Raw genomic sequence first — 19,990 nt, forward strand, 5'->3', positions numbered from 1 at the left:
TTCAAAGAAATTAGGATTGTTATTATCATTGAAAGATGAATGTTTATATTTTGATCATAAACCCTATAGAACAGAAAAGAAGAGCAATTAAAGGAGAAGTTTTACAAGTTTGGTTTGCTTTATTTGAAACCAGATGGAATCTTTTTCCCTTTCTTCTTTATTTTACAAAAGCAATGTTGCTCAGAGCTTTGTAGGAAACTATCCAAATAATGTTTCTGCGTTCTACTTCATTTTCAGTGACGTCCAAATCCAAAGCTACTGCATGTTAACATAATAAACAATCTCTTCTTTCTTAAGGCAATGTTTTACACATCATCATAAACTTTTATAACCTTTTACACAGTTTTTTTGTTTAGTAAAGAGAGAGAGAAAAGGACAAGAAGGAGAAAGAACTGAAAGTTAAATTAATGAATGAGGTCTATAGAGATAAAAAAAAATGTTTTATAATATTGTGCAACATGCTACTATCTTTATACATATCCACTAATAGGAACATCCACGCTTACACTCTTATCCATACCCAACTCTTTCAAAATATCCACTTTTTGTGCACAATTCTTTTCAAATAGAATACTTTGATTTTTATTATGAAAATGAACTGTTAAGTAGAATCACTGCATATCAAGTTACATTAAAAAGTTTTAGCAGGTCTCATAAAAAAGTTACTCAATCTCACTACATTTTAGTGGCAAAATGACTTGGTTTTGTCTCATTATGAATATGCTATCCTGTGTGCCTAAAAACCTGTCCAAATTTTGTTATACTACTAAATATCCATAAGTACTCCTAAATATATTTTTTTAAAAACTTCAAAAATAAAATATTTGAAAATGTAGTTAAAAGAAATTAAATAATTAAATATAAGTACAATTAATTATTTTTTTTGTAAAGAAACAAATAGAAAGGTGGCCCACAAATTATAAGTTAAAAAAAAATCTTTAGAAATAACGTTAGTTTTATAAACCTAAATAAAAAAATATAAATCTATAAAATCTAATTTTAAATAGTCCTTCATTAACATTTTTCACCAACAATTTTATTTTTTATCAATTACTTTAAAAAGATAATATCTTATTTACATGACCCAGTGCATAAATCGAAAGAGGTGTAATAGGTGCTTAATTTTTAAGCGGTTACTACCAGGTTCGTACTATCCAATAGTAATTAATACAAAACACAACACAATAGCGCTGCAGAGGCTCTGATGAACAAAATTAATTCAAATATAATTCTAATTGAATGCTTTATGAACTAATTATTTACATGATTAATTTTATATTAATTATATTTTTATGTAAAAAATTAAAAAGTAATAATTAAAATAATTATAATTTTAAATCAACTGGAACCATTAGGCAACGTGAATAAAGCAAAGCTCAAACTAAAATAAATGGATATATTGTGAAACTTCAACTGAATTAAAATTCTGACTCGATGTGTCTCATTTCCCTAATTTATATTTCTCATTCAAATAACGTATTCATGCCTACCTACCACCAAATATTTGCAAATACTTTATCAAGGTAAATACCCAAATACATATAGGAAAAACTTTTTACAAAAAATATTCTCATCGCTAGTTGTAGTTTTTTTTCTTCCTGTAAAATTAAAAGCCAGATGAGAAGAAACGCAATTTGAATTGAAATGAATGCATGCTAAGTTTGCTCGTTAAGGGCATAAACCCAACAAACATACTGTGCATTAATTTAATTCTCCAAACGGTGTTAACAGTACAAAGAGAACAAGTGTATATATAGTCCAAGGTTAATACAGAAAATTGAAAGGCTGAAAGTCCAAATACGTAAGCTTAGAATAGCAAAGGTATAAACTACAAAACTAATAACTCATAACTAATGAAAATTGTGACCTTGTGCGTCATCACTTCCCTTCCGCATTGTCGGCATCAGCTGCGGGATCTGCAATGGCGTTACCTGCTTCCGACTTTGTTGTTTCATCAATCCTCCTACCAGAGTCATCGTCTAATTCATCATCCATCATGTCATCCTCTCCCACATTTATATCTTCCACATCATCATCATCTTCATTATTGTTTCCATCTGGGATCTTTCTTTTCTTGGGACCATGCTCCAGCCTATGAGTATCCAACTCTTTGTCCATAGTCTCCTGCAAATTCTGATCATTGTTTACTTTCCTTGCGTTCCTTGAATTCTGCCATCTCTCCAGTTCCTTCTCAACATTAGCAAGGTACTGGTCCCCAATCTGTTTCTGGTACTCAGACACTTCCTCTCTTCTTGCATTCTTCCATTCTAGGAAAGCCTGCAGATTGAAGAATATATACATATTACCAAGAAGAAATAAGACAAGTTTTAAAATGCCATAATCCTGAATCTAGTGTGATAGTGAGCAAGCACTCGTAAATAGCCATTTAACAACAAAAAATAACATCAATATTTGAGATTTAACAGGCCAATCCTGGTTCGCTGCCCATAGTGTTAAACATGATGTTTTAAGATGAAGACCAAGAGAAATCGAATGTCTAAATTTGACAACCTCTTCTTTGCGCTTCTCAAGTGACGTGGGGTCTTCATCCAAGGGCTTGTTGGGCAAATAGTAGATCGGAGGTTCTGCTTTTGTCCTGCAAACATTAATGCAACAATCAATCAAAGAAGTACGAAAAAGTTCAAATTAAAACTTTCACATGTCTACCTAAAATCCTGCTATTAGCAGGAAACATCCAGTCATCAAGTTGAGTCAACACTACAATGCACATGAATAGAAACTTATCTTCGTCTGAATAAAATGTGAATATGGACACTTTTGGACCAAAATTAAAAATAACCTGCATACCATGATTTGAAGTCAGATATAATTATACGACCAGATTGGAAGATACTAGATGATACGGACCCATGCCTCATTAGTTTACAGTTGAAAAGGGCAAACCTTATAAAATTGCTTAGTCTTTTATGATGCTCACTCCAGCGAAGAAACAGCAACTCCAATTTCTTTTCTTCTGTCTTAGCAGCCACACGTGCCCTAAGAGTCTGATGAGAATAAGGAAACAATATATTTGTTAATGAGGATCAAAGTGGAACTGCGTTGTCTATTATGATTAGCAAAGAATAGTTATCATCGAAACTCAACCAAGTCTCTCCTTCGTTTTTCAGCAATCTGTTCACGCTCTTCTTTCCTAAGCCTTTCACTTTCTTCACGTGCCCTTTGCTCTGCCTAGGAAATTATTTAAAGGTATATGAGATTATTCTGAAGCTTTGGATGCTATTATGCGTGAGAGAAGACAAAGTGGCAACAAAAATTCAGTGCTTGAGATGTAGTTGCTCAGAGAACTTGCAATCATCATAACATAAAATATTGCAATGAAAAAATCCTTCATCTAATTATAAAATGGCACATTGCACCGTAATCTAGTCACCGGTTCACTATTGCCTTAATTTTAGCCTTGTCCAACCAAATTGGAACTTAAGTTAATCAATAACTCCGGATACATTTTCAGGGTACATATTACAGTCAAATGAATGTACATGTTTCCATTAAAAGAAGTTGTAACAGCCTTTTTGGGACTTTGGACCATGTAAAACTTGTTCGTTCAATTGACAGGCATTATAATGAATATCATATACTGTCATTAATCACTAACTTTTATGGCAAAATTCGTTGGGCTGGGTGAAAAATTGATATAATGTCAATAGATTAAGGAGGGAAACTGCAATTGGGTCCAATAATTTGAGGTAGCCAAGGGCAATATCCCCTGATGTTAATTTCATGCATATGAAAGAAATAAAGAGAACGATTAATAGAAAGCATTATTTAAAATTGACTTACATATGATCACACCTAGATATGCTGTGGCTATCAATGCAAGGGGATGGCTTAATAAAAGATGAATATGTACTCTATGCTTTATAAGAACATATGAACACACTTAGATGTCACGGCTAACAATGCAAGGGAGTGGCTTAATAAAAGATGAAAACATATTCCATGCTTTATATTAACAAGACCTAGTAGACATAGCTTAAAAAACTCTACCTATTAGGAACATTCGAAATGAGTATTTCTAGTAAACACAAAAGGATCTAAAAAATTCATTCATCAAAATGTTTCAGTTCAGTAAGTTTATTGTAAAATATCAAATCATATTGATATTAACAAAGATGATAGCCACAATTTAGCCATAACCTTGTAAACAAGATAGACTCACTGAATTTATTTTCAAGGACGTTATTATATTTAAAGACAGTGGTGGCATTGGGTACTGCATCTTCACATGACAATGGACATGAACTTACTCTTTGCAATGAATTAGATCTTCGCATATATGCCTCTGTTCCCGAGAGTTGCTTGTCTTCCTTTCTGAATTTCTGGAATAGTTCAGAATAAAGGACATGTAAAAATCTATAAATAATAATATGAACAAATGGAGTTGATGAATAAATCAGAGACACCTGCCTACATAATGAAAAAATACTTGTAAGAACATTAAAAGTGACACTGAAAACAGTGTGAGACAGATAATTCAAGAAAAGCATTTATTGAGAGAAAGAGTTGAGTGAAAGAATTTAAATGTGCACTACAAATAAACTACAGAGTTGAGCTTATAGAGATGTCCTAAAACCAAGCAACTAATTTAACATACCTCCAGAGTTCCCAAAAGCTGACCCAACATTCTTTTATTCCTATTAACCAAACTGGGATCCTCATTCTTTGGCAATACCCTTGGAACATGTTCCGCGGGGGGGATATCAGAAACCTGACATGGACAACCGGCCAAAGTTTAGATATACAACTTTAAACCAACAATCAACAGGAAGATACTACATTTCTCTTTACCACATTCGAAGTTCTTTGATTGCCATCTCTCTTAGACCATCCACTTTGCTGAGAATTGAAAAGGTTCCTATCACTCTGGACCACTGCACCGGTCCCATTCACACCTTCAATAGCTAAATCCTTTGCCTTTCCATCCTGCCCTGCTTCACCATCTTCAGGCAACTCGCCATCATCCACCTTCATTCCCAAACACAGATTTAGTTAAAAACACATCCTATCTTTCCCCTTGTGGGGAGAATGATGTACAGCAGGAGGGGCACGACAGAAATGGTTTTTTTTTATCTCAACTAACACCACAATCGAATTTTGAAGCACCACCCCCACCCCACTTCTCAGCAATCATCGGAAAATAAATCCCAAAAAAACAAGAGAAGAAAACAATCGACTTAAAAATCAAAGAACCAGCAAGACACAACTAGATTCAAGAAATAAGTAACAACACCTTAACGACAGCGGATGAAAGCCGACGTTTTGCCGGAGGTTGATCTTCAGAATCAACCCTGTCTCCCTGAACAGTAAATTAAAAGTATCAATACAACTAAATCTAATACCATGATATTAATCTTTCCAAAAATCAGCACTGAAATGAAGAAATTGGGAAAGAACCCTAAAAAGAGTGAAAAAGAGGGAATTCAGAAATACTAACAGAGCGAATGAAAGGTCTTTGGCGAACACCACCATTAGTACGAAGAGCAGGACCGGCCAAGGCACCTCTGCGAAGACCTCGAGGATCTCGAAGCCTCTCCGTAATCTACAAAATCAACAAACATAACAAAAAATCGAACACGTTGATGTAAGATATTTGTGTAGAGAGAGAGAGAAAACCTCGCGCTGTTGGCGAAGAAGCTCATCGATCTCGCTGCGGAGCACTTCCTCCGTCTTCTCCACCGCCGTGCTCCCCATCGGCGTCGGCACCGCGCTGTTTATTGCCTTGCAAAAACCCTTGCTCTCTCACTCAAACCTTATTTGCTTACCCACCAGAAAACCCTTTTCTAAGCTAACCTTTTTTTTTTCTTTCAATAATTATTTTGTTCTTTTATACTCTCCCATTTCTTGTATTCATTTAATTTTTCTAACAACAATCATTTATGAAGAAGTTAAATATCATAAAGTTTAGGAAAATCATTTCTCCATCATCCACATTTTCAATGGCAAGATAAATAGCAAGAGAAGAAATATCAGTGTTTATTTTTTATATACTTACATTTTAGTATATAATACATATGATAAATGTTTATTTTTCTATAATAAAAAATTATAAAAATATATAAATATAAAATCACAGTATAATTTAAAATTTCGATAAATAATATTATGATTTGTAAATTATATTAAGATAATAAGTGAATTTTAAAATAGTTTAGAATGTTTTTTACATAAAAAGTATTATGGTTTGAAATAAGACTTTTGAATAATAATTCTATAATATTCAATAAATTTTTAGAAGGTATTGTTCAATTGAAATTTAAAATATTAAAAACTTATTTTTTATTAAAAATCATATAAATTTCAATAAATGATTTTGGTAGTTAAATTATATTTTGTGTAATTTTTCTTCTATATGTATAAATATCATTCATTTCATCTAAATATATGAGTTTTTTTTTTTGTTATGTTATATGAGTTTAGTTAAATTATATTATGTGTATCTTTATCCTTACATTTTTAAGTAAAATATAATATTTATATGTATATATTTAAATTGATAAACAAATGTCTTTTTAACTTAAATATTGCACTAATTCCTTAAAAAACTTGATACTTAAACTAAAAAAATATTTTTATTACCGTGAACCTTTTCAAATTGACACTTTATTTATTTATTCCTTCTTTTATGCTAACACATAACTCATTGCAAAGTTTGTTACTGCTAAGTATATGGTAATAGTGGTGGTTGAGAAATAATGCATTTCTTCATATTTTTAAACATTACCTCACATTTTTAGGTGCTTTAACCAACTTTAAGAACAATCTTGTATTTTTTTACCACCTTCAATAAAAAAAAACTAAAAAAAAAAATTCACCGAGTTGTTTTGTTCTGACTCCTATAATCTCTATAGTTTTTAGCACTTAATATATATATATATATATATATATATATATATATATATTTCACATTTATTTGAATTTGTCCTAAAAATGATAAAAATACGTATAGTTCTCTTCTCAAATTTATATTAATTTATTTATGATAGTTTTTGGCTGAATTTACTTGTATTTTACACTCAATAGAAAATAATCAATCTATGGTGTAGAAATGGATACTTTATTAAATTAAAGGCTAACACATTTTATAGTAAATGTTAGGACGAAAATGAAATAACCTATTAAACATGTATGAAGGTGGTTTTGGATTAAATTTCTCTACCGAAACATATAATAACATTTTATTGAATGAAAATGTAAAAATATTTTTATGACTCGAAGATACAAAGATAAAAATAAATTAATTTTTCTTTTATAAATACTCTATGTTATTTGAGCCTGAAAAACAAATATACTATTGGATAGGCGAGAAGACTGACATGACCAAATGGTCAAGAAAGTATAATGATTATTTTAATCTAAACACAACCTATAAACTCACAGTTAATCATAAGTAGTCAGTTTAATTGTAAATGATGATTAAGGCAATATTAGACTATCTTCTAAACCTTCGAGCAAACTCATGATAGATGAGACTCATCTAAAATGTATAAATAGTATAGATAATATAACGTTAAAGATAAACAAAATTTCTCAACTTACATGCACATTATACTCGAACTAACTTGATTGTCAAAGTACATTTACGGATTTCTCACTCATTCGACAAAAGAAAAAATTAATCAGAGACCACCTAGAAGTCGTGAAAACCGAAAGCAAAAGACAAAAAGAGTCACTGTATAAGAAACCCGACTAAGAAGACTTTCATATTTTGTATTTTATATTCTCAATTTCGGATTAAGGGTGAAAAAATGATTTTAAATAAAAATAGTTATTTGTTAACTTGTAACGTTGCAAATCTCTGTGTGTTTAAAATAAGAAGTTGGTAAAATATTCAAGATTTGGATATGATAATGGATAAGAAGCATTCAATTCAAAGCCCGTGGGCTTCGTATTCAAGCTAGTCATATCTTTTTGCAACTTGACATTTTCACGATCACTCTTCTTATTATTATAACAGCATTTAGCTGCGCGATGGAAAAAATGGCTTTTTCTTCTTTCTTTTTTTTTCTAATTGGAGTCGAAAAAATTAAAATAATAGGACAAAAAAGTAGTGAATATTATTTATTTAAATATCATGCTAATATATATTTTCGCATTGTCCATGTGAAATCAAAGTTGACAAAGAAGTGGTGAAGAAATTGAAAACTTTGAAACCAAAAACAGTGCTAAAATATTTGGTCGTAGAAGATATTTAGTTAGGTAGGTATCAGTGTGTTGTAACAGGTGTTGTGTATTATTTTATTATTTATTATATTATATAAAGTAAAAGGAGTTTACATTAGGACCACTTTTCAGAATTTGTATAAAATGGAATGTACACTGCAAAATAAAAACTACAATAAATTATTATATTAATTTAGTTTTTAAATAATCTAATAATTACTTTGTTTAACTTATTAGATTCAAAAGTATATTTTAAAATACAATGTTTTTAATAAAATTTAAATTTAATTTAGTTTTCTTAAATTATAATGTAATTCAATTTAAATTCTTCAAACGATTATATATTTTAATTTAATTATTTAAAAATAATTTTTAAAAATTAGTTTAATTCAATTTACGCATTCTTATCTACCTAGATTTATTGATTTAATCACATATTTTTTTATTATATTTTATTAAACTATCTGAGACCTTATTTGACATATTTAAAAGGTTCAATTTTCTCATATTTAGAAGTGCATTTCATACCTATCTCTCAATAAACAAATAAACACAAAAGAATAAATAAATTAAGTCAATCATTTGGATATAGACTAAATTTGGATTACATTTTTAAAACTTATAAACAAAGAGTCCAGTCTAATATAGTTAATTCAATATTCTTTATTTTTCACACTTTAATCACGATCCAATACTTTAATATGATATAACAATAAATAATTCATAATAATCACATAAATAGACATAAATATCAAGAATCATTCAGTATTAATAGTACGAGTATCGATACCGAAATCTCGGATTGTAATATCTTTTACATATACCAATTTACCAAGACGAAGAGTAATAAAATAAAAAGAGAGCACAAAACTAAACTGTTGAAAAAAAACACAAATCTATTTTGAAAAAAAAATGGAAAAAGTAAGATAATTGTTGTTTTAGTTTCAACCTATTTGAGAAAATAAAAATAAAAACAGAAGAATGAAAAATTAAATACATTTTAACTTAATTAATAAATTTGATTTAAATTTTAGATAAACATGTTTTATGCATTTGGAGGTTAGAAAAAAACAAAGAGATGGCACCAACTGCCACGTGGCATGCGAGGCTTTTTCCTTATGTTACACAAGTACAATGATTGGAATAAAATAAGGAACAAGGAATATAAATGTGTTGTATTGCGTTGTGTGCAGTGCCGTCTAATGTGTTTTCGATTGGAAGAAGATAAAGGGTCAATGCGTTGTGCGTCAGAACACAATGGAAGCTCACCGGAACCCGTCGAAGCCGCGCCTTGAGCGGCGGAACGCCATGAAGAACATCGATTACCGGTTGAAGGAGGAAGAAGATACAGACACCGACACGGACATAGACATAGATAGTTTGGATGAAAGGAGTTTCCGAGTCGAAGGAATCGACGGCGAATTTGACCGTATCTTTCGGAGCTTGGGCCTGTCCGGGCCCGAGGACTTTGCCATCCCAGCCGCGGCCTGGAAACAAGCCCAGGCCCACAAGGCCCGCAGCACCATGAACCTTCAACACGAACCGTCACAGAATAAAAAACAGAGTGAGGGGGGAATAAACGGCGTTAGGCCTCCCGTTTTGGAACCGACGCAGGTTAGTTCTACTTGGAGCTCCCAACAACCTACGGAGAGGGACCCACTTTCTGATTCCGTGTCACGTGATGATGACAGTGATGTTGGTGTTGAAGCTGAAATTGAAAAGGTTTCTGGTTCGGTCGGGAATGAGACCTTTGATGTTCATAATCTGTCGCCGAATGTGAACGGTTATTTCGGGTCGTGGCAAAAGGGCGAGATCTTGGGAAAGGGTTCTTTTGGAACTGTTTATGAAGGCTTCACCGAGTCAGTACACTACACCACACTACTCTTCATTCTCTTTCATTCAGCTTGCATGCATAGAGATTATTCATTTGATTTTACTGTATCTTAGTAATCTACAATTAGAAACACCATCTGGGTAGCTTTATGGAAATTTGCTCCAATTTTTTATTGGGGATTTAATGCAATCATCTTGTTAAGATTATTTGGTTCAGAAGTCTTTTTTTTTTTTTGGGTCAGACACTTGTTTTGAAAAAAAGAGAACATTAACGAATCGTATCTTTAATATTCTAAAAACACACTAAAAGTTAAACTTAAGAAAGAATTCTTCTAAAAAAAACAAATCAACATTTGCTAATGTATAACACTGTTTTGATTTTTCTTAAAACATATTTAAAATGTAACTTGCTAATATAATTCTTCTAAAACACAATGATATCCAAAAAATGTGTACTAGTTTGATAATAATAATCTCCAAACTAGAATGAGTGCCCAACAACCTATATAGAAAAGTTTTGATTCTATCATAAATGCAGTGCTGAATTCAACTTTACAAAATCAACATGTAAATAATTACCTAAATATTCTAATAAATACATTTGCTATGTATCTAGTTAATGTTAAATTTCACAATTTTTGTACTGTGCTGTTGAGGCATATGCAAATAGACCATTTTGTTTTCACTGAAGTAAAAGATACATTTTCTTTTCCTTGCAGTGATGGGAACTTTTTTGCTGTAAAGGAGGTGTCTTTACTGGATGACGATAGCCAGGGCAAACAGAGCATTTTCCAGCTTCAGCAGGTGAGAGGATTTAGTCTTCTTTCCCTTCTCATCAAACAAACTTCATGGCATAATCTAATTTTTTGTCAAACCATACACACATTCCTCATTTGTTTGTTCCATCTTATACATAAGCATTTGATAATATGAGTATTTTGGTCTTCCAGGAAATCTCTCTTTTGAGTCAGTTCCGACACGACAACATAGTTCGATATCTTGGCACTGACAAGGTATGCTGCTTTCCAATTTTATTAGAATTTGTGTGGGTTATGTTACTCAGTCTGCACATTCAACTTAAGCGGCTTGTTTATCCAAATACCCCTATTACAAAAGGTTTATGCGAGAAAAAAATAAGGGAAATGGGAATAGATGTATTTGATGTAGTTCCAAGAAGTTAAGAGTTATTACCATGTTAGTAAAGTTAGTTAAAGAATAAGAGAGGTTTGTAAAAATAATGTTCATCTTCCTTAAGTTTTCTGATCCAGTTTCTATAATTAGCTGTGTCTCAAGTGTTTGGTGGTGCTCCTTGAATTTTTTTTGTTACTTAGGAGTAAATTGAGTTCAATTGTTTTCTCCTCTTCTTTTATTTGTTATCTGTATTTACGTCTTACTATTTCTCAGGATAATGATAAGCTGTATATCTTCCTTGAACTTGTAACAAAAGGATCATTAGCAAGTCTCTATCAAAAGTATCGATTAAGGGACTCACAAGTGTCTGCATACACAAGACAGATTTTGAGTGGCTTGAAGTATCTTCATGATCGTAATGTGGTTCACAGGTAACATGAGTGAAATTTCTATCTTGATGCAGCCTAATGATTGTGCCTGTAATAAGTGCAATATTTTTTAAGCCGATTTCCACTTTATATGACTATTGAAATCACCGAATAGTCAAAGTTGGATGCAGTGGTTGGAAATTGATGACCGAAGTATCTCAAATTTACATGGATTTCTGCATTCTAACTTTTAGTTCATCGAAAATTTTAAATTTTAAGGGACATCAAGTGTGCCAATATATTGGTTGATGCAAATGGGTCCGTCAAGCTTGCAGATTTTGGATTGGCGAAGGTACATTTCTTCAGCAAAATAAACTTTCTCGAGTCAGCATCTTATCACAGCAAATTCCAATGCTAACAACCACTTGCAATTACATGGTTCTTTTTTTCCTTTGCAGGCAACCAAGTTGAATGATGTTAAATCAAGTAAAGGCTCTCCTTACTGGATGGCCCCAGAGGTTTGTCTCTCTCCATGTTCAACTAATTCCTTTAATTGGATGAACTGGAAGTAGATGGATCATATGTCTGTCTTATTCAGTTTAGCACACACAACAATTTCTCACTTGCTTCAATGACAATTATCAATCAAGTGAATGATTTTATACATAAACATGCTTCCATTCCACTGAGTTTTTCTTATACCTTACTGCAGAATCACCATTTTCAATATTTGTAATTTCTTTGAATTGTTGATAGGTTGTTAACTTGAGGAACCGTGGATATGGGTTAGCAGCTGATATATGGAGCTTAGGATGTACAGTACTAGAGATGTTGACGCGCCAACCTCCTTACTCTCATTTGGAAGGAGTATGTCTAACATTTTACAGTTTTTACTATCACCTTTCTTTACCCTTAGTTCTATATTTTTGCTAGATTCATTCATTAACAAGACTGAATTTTCCCTGTGACCATTTCTTGTCCAAATCATCTCATAGGATTTCACCTTAACAGACAATTAATAAAGACTGTACTATCCTACATACCTTTAAAATTAAAGAAACAATGCTAAATACCTCTTTGTTTACATTTTTTACTACAGATGCAAGCGATATTTCGAATTGGCAGTGGTCAACCTCCACCTGTTGCAGAATCTTTGTCAACAGATGCTCGAGATTTCATTCTTAAATGCTTACAAGTTAACCCTAACAAACGGCCAACTGCTGCGCGGCTATTGGATCATCCATTTGTAAAGAGAACTCTTCTGTCTCCCATTAGTCCAATTTCTCCAAGTATTAATCTTTTACTGTCTTAAGAGGTTCTCAATCACCTCTTAAGTATGTCAATTCCATCTGTTATTTTTTGTTGTTTATCTTAGCAGTGAGCTCAGGTTTAGACTGGTGCGCTACACAGGACAAGGTCAGTAGTTTTGCTGATATATCCCTGTGTTGGACATTACAGTCTAAACCATATCTGGTTATAATCACCTACCTTAGACTACCATGGTGGTCCCTGGTGACGGGTTTTGTGAATAGAGATGTGAAATTGAGAAAAATGAGACACATTAGACACACACTACAAGAAAATCACTAAATAGAAACCAATTCTAGAAACAAAAAATAATTAGTCACTGTATTAACTAAATTATATCTTATTTTAGAGACTAAAATTTTATTGCTATCTAAAGCAATTTCTATTATTTTTAAAATTTATAAATTAGTTTCTAAATATAGTGATTAATTATTTTTATCTCTATAATTGGTTTCTATTTAGTGATTTTTTTTGTAGTAGAGATCTATATGTGGGGTTGAGTTCTTAGTTTTCTGGTGACCTTTCTTTTTCCTTCAGCTTAGCCTTTTGAAATTCTTTTTGTCAAGCATTACTTGTTGATTAGAGCAATGGTTGGTAGTACTTGTATTGTAGCCATAGGCATGGTCCTTTCACATGTGTGAATAGTTTGGTAAGAAAGGGAAGTAGCTACCTACAAAGCAACTATTTAGTATTGAGTTTTTGGTATCAAAACATGTATAAAAGGAAAAGTAGTATCTCCTTCGTTTCTTTTATCACTATCCCAATCTCCATCACTTTAACATAATTGCTAAATTTTACTTTTGAACATTGAATTTTGGGCACCTATTTTTTGTTAACACCTCACTAATATCTGTGATGGGATTTTACACTTCTAAAGTGAGATGTAGTTGAAAGGATAAACTGCAGTAATAATTGTTGATTACAAAATTAACAATTTAAAATTCAGTTATGGTGGAGATTAGTTTGATTATTGAGTCTGTAATTTGAAAATTCAAACCAATCGAATAAAAAGTATTTGGTTCATATTTTATTTCCTTTTAAATCAAATCTAAACTAACCTATAAATACTCCTAATACCCAATATTTTTTCTTCTTTGTATCACATTATATATATTTTTAATTTTATAGTGTTTCAAATCAAGCTTTTTATTTCATATTCTCTACAACTTGTGCATATATGTTTTAGCCTATGCATATTTACATAATTGAAATCAATTCAAATACATCTAACAATGTAATTTGAATGTGGAATACAGGGTGCAAGATAAGAACATACTGGTCCTCTTAACTTTTTATATATTTTAAAATATTATGTGTGCCAAACTCTTGGAACTTTCCTTCTGGCAGCCCTTAATATTAGAAATCATTTAATAAGAATTGGTTGATATAGTTTCTAGTTTCAATCCAAATGCTGTTTCTCCTTAGTTTCCTGGAATGGTTGCAGCAAGTGGTTAGTGAACACATGCTCCTTATTCATCTAGAAACCCCCTTTATTATTCCCCCACCCTCACTTTTTAATACACTTTACCATTATTAAATTCTGTTTAAATAAACTCTTTTTCAGCTTTTTTGGAAAGAGCTTTCATTAAAAATTGAATAAGTTTTATAATTAATTTTTTAATTTCTTCAATTTATATTATATGCAATAAACAATTTAAAATTCATCAATTCAAATAAAATTTCAAATTCTTAAAAATTAATTATATTTATGATATATATTAAAAATTAATTTATTATAAATAGGTTGTTAATTTGAAGAGTCGTGGATATGGAGTAGCAGCTGATAAATGGAGTTTAGGATGTACAATATTAAAGATATTAATACGACAACCTTTTTACTCTGTACATGGAATTGACAAGGATAATTTTCACTTGTTCCCGAGTCCCTATCAGCACATGTCCCAGATTTCATTCTTAAATGCTTACAAGTTAACTCAAACAAATTCCCAACTCCTCAACTATTGGAGCATCCATTTATAAATACATTCTCCAAACCAACAAAATATTGAATTTTTTTAGACTGAACACCAATATTTATTGAGTAATGCTATTATTTTACAATGGTTTGTTTTAGATAAATATAGGCAGTTTCTTCCTGCACCCCTACATTTTTCTTCATGCACCCCACAATGTAATGCAAAGACAAAAATATTCTTACTATTTTTAAAAAATCCCAAAATACACATAAGACCCACACTACTCTTTCTTCTTCCGAACAATGCAATTCGGTAATTTATGGAATGGGAAATCCGCATTTATTTTTTTGCATTCTGAATTGGAAAATCCATAAATATTCCGAATTGGTGAATCCGATAATCTTTCGGATTCATCAATCCATAACAAAAATTAGACTTTTGGATTCAGCAATCCAGAAATCAACAAGTTACTTTTGAAACACCCCTTTATTTGAAAAAGAACACGAATCACTTTTGGATTGATGAATCCGTAGAACACTCCCGATATCCGATAACCTAAAAATCTCTAGTTTTTACAAATTAAAGGTGAAGGTCAGTTTTGGGATTTACAAAATTGTGGGGTGCAGGAAGAAAAACGTAGGGGTACAGGAAGAAGAAGCCTCAAATATAACGGACCATGATTTCGGGCTTGGAAGACCTCAGAAAACAGGCTCATTTCAACAAAGGCAAATTCTTCCTGCACCACATCAATTCTATCATACACCCAATCTGATATTAAAAATGACAAATACCTCTAAAAAACAACGAAAATAATCTTAGCTAAAAAGAGAGTGGTTTTTCTAGAAATATTTTGGATTTAAATTTCCAAAACACATTTATGAATTTCAGAAATTCTTATTTGAAATACATTTTCAATTTTGTATTCCAGATTTTTTTAACTGAAATGTATTTTTAAATTTTGAATTATATTTATTATTTCAGATTTTCAAATCCAAAATAAGGATAATTTTAAAATTTATTTTGGAGAACGCACAGAATGGAAGAAGGCTTTACCAACAGTTGGATCTCTAACTGTTATCTATCATAATCATGGTCCTACCCCAAAACTGGAAAACCACAACCAGAACACTCCATGTTGGTAAGATTGCTGGAGAAAAGGCTGAAAGTGACACAAAATTTGACAACCAGAGATCAATGGAACAAGAAATTTCTAGGAAAGAGGTATTGGGTGTGAAAAGGCCTATGATATCAGCATAATCAAATGGCTGATATTGATGATTTGTAGCAGTACATCGTATTCTCCATCCTGAAACTTACAGAAAGACGTACAGGGGAAAAAATTACAGAATTAAATGACAAACATGATTTAAACCTTAACTTTATAAGACTAGTCGCCATAGAAGTTTTTGTACAAAAGGGGTCAAATCGTCTATGTCTGAATACCACACTAAAGAATTAAATTTGCAAGGCGAAGTGACATGTGAACACTACCTAAAATTAATGAAGTTTCGTTTTTTTCTCAATATCTACCTCTCCACATGCAATGCCCCCCTACACTCAACTGAGACAGCAGCTGCAGTTTCTGATAGATCCCTCCTCATCTCTGAAATTTTGGACCCCACGTGTTCTTTAAACTTCGAGACTGAATCAACCAACTGAAAGAGTTCGCTGACACGCATTTGAATTTCTTCTTCACTTTGTTTAATCGCTTCCTGCAACTTCAATTCGGATGTCTTGACAAAAATGAAGTTCATTAGGTAGAATATCGTCACATAAATCACACGTCAGTAAAGAAAGAAAAAACACACTTTTGTCTACATTCAAATTTCAAAATGACTTCTGTTTGTAATTTTGCTGATTTAGCAAAAATAGGGTACATAATTTGCTGGGATTATTTCCTATTTCTGGGCCTGTGGTAGTTTGTTTGGCTTGATATCCCTAGAGTCATCTAGAACAATTACATACACATGCCAAAGCTAAATCTCAAAATGAATGGATTATTGGATTCAATAGTATGCAAGCTAAGAGCAGAGTTCCCCTCTTAAGGAAAAGTACTTCCACAAAGATCGTCAACACCATCTAAACCCTCCTCATTGAGACATAACAACAACAACAGACAAATTCTCCATATCTTGAACAATTCTTGGCATTTCAAATTCAATATATTAGAGAAGTAAATTACAAAAAGGATTACCTTGAGAACCTCCGCTGCCTCTCTTTCCATAATATCGATTTCATGATCTGCTAACTGTATATCCTCCAACATTTTTTTAGCTTCAGCAGAACATCCGCTGGTGTATTCCTGTGTTTCCTTCTTTTTCATGTTTAGTTGAGTTTCCATCTGATAGATGAATCACAAGCAGCAGAAATGGAAGTCAAAGAGAAGTCATTACTAGGAAGGATTACTCGTCTGTCCAATACTAATGAAAATCCAACAGAGTGTAACGGAACTTTCTACCAGGAAGTGAGTTGAAGTGTATATGAATATTTGATCTGTATGTTTTAACACAAGCTATAATATTCTCCGCAAGTGTAATGGAAATCGAAAGAATTCCCTCATTAAAACCAAAAAATATACACTGGACCAGTCTTGATCTTAAATAGCGAAGTGAGAAACATCTAGTCATGCTTAAGTCATAGTGCACTGCTAGTATGACAGGTGATTTGAATTCAAAAAGATGAAAAAAGCATTGTTACTGATTGCTACCTACAAAAGGGTAAAACATATATACTCGGGCTGTGCAAGTTCAAAATTTGAGAACGCAGGCATCAATGCAAGGCATTGCTAACATTTTAACTTTCTAGTAAAAGTGTTACTCTCTTCGTACATCAAGTTTGCTACTATCAAGGCCCGGCCAATCATCTACCAAATCAAATTCTCAATCCACTATTCCAGTCATCAAACAAATTTGAAATGAAAACTAGTTCCCTGTGCAGTAGCAGATTATACAGACCAAGTGACACGACAATGCACTTACTTCATCAACGCGCAACTGCACTGCGGCTAGCTGATTTCTTTTCCCTTCAAGCCTCGCAGCATTTTCACCGGACTTCTTCTGATAAGAAATGCACTCTTCCAGTTTTTCCATAGAACCTTTTTTTATTTCATCAGCAAAGGATCTAAGCGCAGGCTTCAGCATGATTTTGTGATCAATGCCCATTATCTCAGCAGGAGTAGTACCCTTGTCATTCAAGACATACTGAATTCCATTCCCAATCTTCAACCTACAACCGCTCAATCAGTAGCATTGACATGAGAATAAAAATTAATTCAAGACTCAACACAGTATCCATTAGCTAGCATCATCAAACACAATTTACTTCATAGTAATTATAACATGACAGTTAATAATGAAAATGGTGATAAAAATGTGACCTCCTAAGGGCTTGGTTGCAGTCCAGAGCGAGAACTTCTAGGTCGTTGATCTTGTGCGAGATAGTGGTGTCGATATCCCACGCCTTCTCTTCCCACGCATTCCTCGCAAGCTCAGCCTCCGCAGTGTCCCTCTCCACCGCCTGTAACTCTCTCTTCATCCTCTCCACGTCCCTCGCATTGAACGTCTGCGCCTCCACGCGCCTCTTCAGCTCCTCGTTCTCCTCGCAGATCGTCTCCCTTTCCGCCTCTTTCGCCTCCAACTGCTTCTCCTTCTCCTCCAAAACCCTCTCCGCCTGCTCGATCCGCGACGACAGCTCTTCGATCATCTTGTGGAACTTAATCATGTCGTTCTCCAGAATCGCCTTGTCCTTCTCCAGAGCCTCCTTCGGCGAGGGCGCGGTCCGGAGCCGCTCCAGCTCAGCATTCAGCTTCGCGACGCCGCGCCGAGCCTCGTCGAGGCGTTCCTGCGCCGCGGCAGTCTGCTGTTGGATCTTCTCCTTGATGCTGCAGTCGAGTTCCTCGACGGCGTCGTCGTCGCCGCGGATGTAGAGCATGTAGCTGTTGACAGTGTATTGGTAGATGGCGTTGTGCTGTTTGGGGGAAGAAGATATGTGGGAGTGGAATTTGGCGATCTGGATGAGCCAATGAATGAGAGCGAGAAGGGTTGGCCATTGGTGAGGCGCGGCAGGGGAACGGAGAATTGATTTGTTGAGTTTGAAAGGGTAATTGAGGCGTTTGAGGAGGAAAGGGAGATCGTCTTCGAGTTTGGAGAAGGGGAAATCGAGGAGGGAGAGGAGGAATTTTAGGGTTTCGAGGATGTCTTTGGCGGAGGGGAAGGTTGTTTTGAAGGTGATTGGGAAGTTGTGGGAGGAGAGGAAGGAGTTGATGGTGGAAACCACCGATTGCTGGAACTGCCGGTCTTTGTAGGAGTCCAGGGTGGGGCGTCCGCCGACGCCGACGGATGAGGGGCGGCTGCTGACGTCGGAGTCGCGGGAGGGGTACTGGCGGTGGTGGAAGTCGACCGGAGTTGGTGGCGGCGGAGGAATGAAGGAGTCCTTGGGTTGGCGACGGGCGGTGGGCCTCATGGTCTCAGAATTGATTGAAATTTGAATTTTTGTAATCTTATGTGCGCGGGTGTATTTTGAGAGTGTGTATGTGGCTTCTGCTTTAACGATGGAGTTCGATTTTATTCGGATTTCCCGCTCTTAATCACTCTACTATGGTTTATTGCACCAACATAAAATTTAAAATCTAATAATATTTTTCACTTCATTTTGTGGTTATTATATATTTCAGATTAAAATATATAGAATATCATTTTGTTGCTTTGTTTAACTTTTTAAATTACTATAAATGATGAGTTATGAGTTTCAGTTTTCATGTCATGAATAATATGTTGTAAATGAAGTTGATGATCATTAAGGATAAAATTGATATCAGAAAATCATTTATGTTGTTCAAATAAATTTTGAGATCTGAAAATGACATATTACTTTTGAACTTGAATATCCAAAATTTTGTGATTTAATTTATAAATATGAATATTAGGAAGATAATTTTTTTTAACTCATTAAAGATAAAACGGATATTCAATATCAGTATAAATTCTAATTGATATAGTGCAGGAAGAATGAACCTTACTATATGTTTCGCAGCCCAACTGTATAATAATAATCTTTACATTTCTTTCACATACCTATAATTCTGTTGAGTGTTTCATTAAAATTTTCATAGCGTTCGATAAATAAATATGATATGTATATTTAATTGTTACATTACAAGATTTCAAATTCATATTTAATTTAATTTTATAAGTATTGAATATGATTTTTTAAATGAAATGTAAACATAACAAACAAACAAAATAGAGGAAAAAA

The 19,990-nt window shown here is 33.2% G+C and overlaps 3 protein-coding genes across 3 annotated transcripts; 1 reads left to right on the top strand and 2 right to left on the bottom strand.

The window, feature by feature from the left end:
- Positions 1-1,724: 1,724 nt before the first annotated feature.
- Positions 1,725-5,948, bottom strand: LOC137832845 (uncharacterized). The gene is made up of 10 exons (XM_068641204.1): positions 5,635-5,948; positions 5,456-5,560; positions 5,252-5,317; positions 4,810-4,986; positions 4,616-4,729; positions 4,269-4,340; positions 3,106-3,189; positions 2,905-3,005; positions 2,512-2,596; positions 1,725-2,277 (listed from the first exon to the last, which is right to left on the bottom strand). Exons 1-10 carry the CDS (start codon positions 5,710-5,712, stop codon positions 1,879-1,881), a joined length of 1,281 nt encoding a protein of 426 aa, XP_068497305.1. The 5' UTR covers positions 5,713-5,948; the 3' UTR covers positions 1,725-1,878.
- Positions 5,949-9,348: 3,400 nt separating this feature from the next.
- Positions 9,349-13,573, top strand: LOC137832852 (mitogen-activated protein kinase kinase kinase 1-like). Its single transcript, XM_068641212.1, has 8 exons — positions 9,349-10,040; positions 10,734-10,818; positions 10,965-11,027; positions 11,419-11,576; positions 11,793-11,865; positions 11,972-12,031; positions 12,270-12,380; positions 12,613-13,573. The coding sequence occupies exons 1-8, from the start codon at positions 9,439-9,441 to the stop codon at positions 12,823-12,825; spliced, it is 1,365 nt and encodes a 454-aa protein (XP_068497313.1). The 5' UTR covers positions 9,349-9,438; the 3' UTR covers positions 12,826-13,573.
- Positions 13,574-16,099: 2,526 nt separating this feature from the next.
- On the bottom strand, positions 16,100-19,309 carry LOC137832846 (kinetochore protein NDC80 homolog). The gene is made up of 4 exons (XM_068641205.1): positions 18,114-19,309; positions 17,716-17,962; positions 16,932-17,078; positions 16,100-16,470 (listed from the first exon to the last, which is right to left on the bottom strand). Exons 1-4 carry the CDS (start codon positions 19,196-19,198, stop codon positions 16,264-16,266), a joined length of 1,686 nt encoding a protein of 561 aa, XP_068497306.1. The 5' UTR covers positions 19,199-19,309; the 3' UTR covers positions 16,100-16,263.
- Positions 19,310-19,990: the final 681 nt, after the last annotated feature.

The sequence above is a fragment of the Phaseolus vulgaris genome, chromosome 6 (genome assembly GCF_000499845.2).
Source record: "Phaseolus vulgaris cultivar G19833 chromosome 6, P. vulgaris v2.0, whole genome shotgun sequence".
In the NCBI taxonomy this organism is placed as follows: domain Eukaryota; kingdom Viridiplantae; phylum Streptophyta; class Magnoliopsida; order Fabales; family Fabaceae; genus Phaseolus; species Phaseolus vulgaris.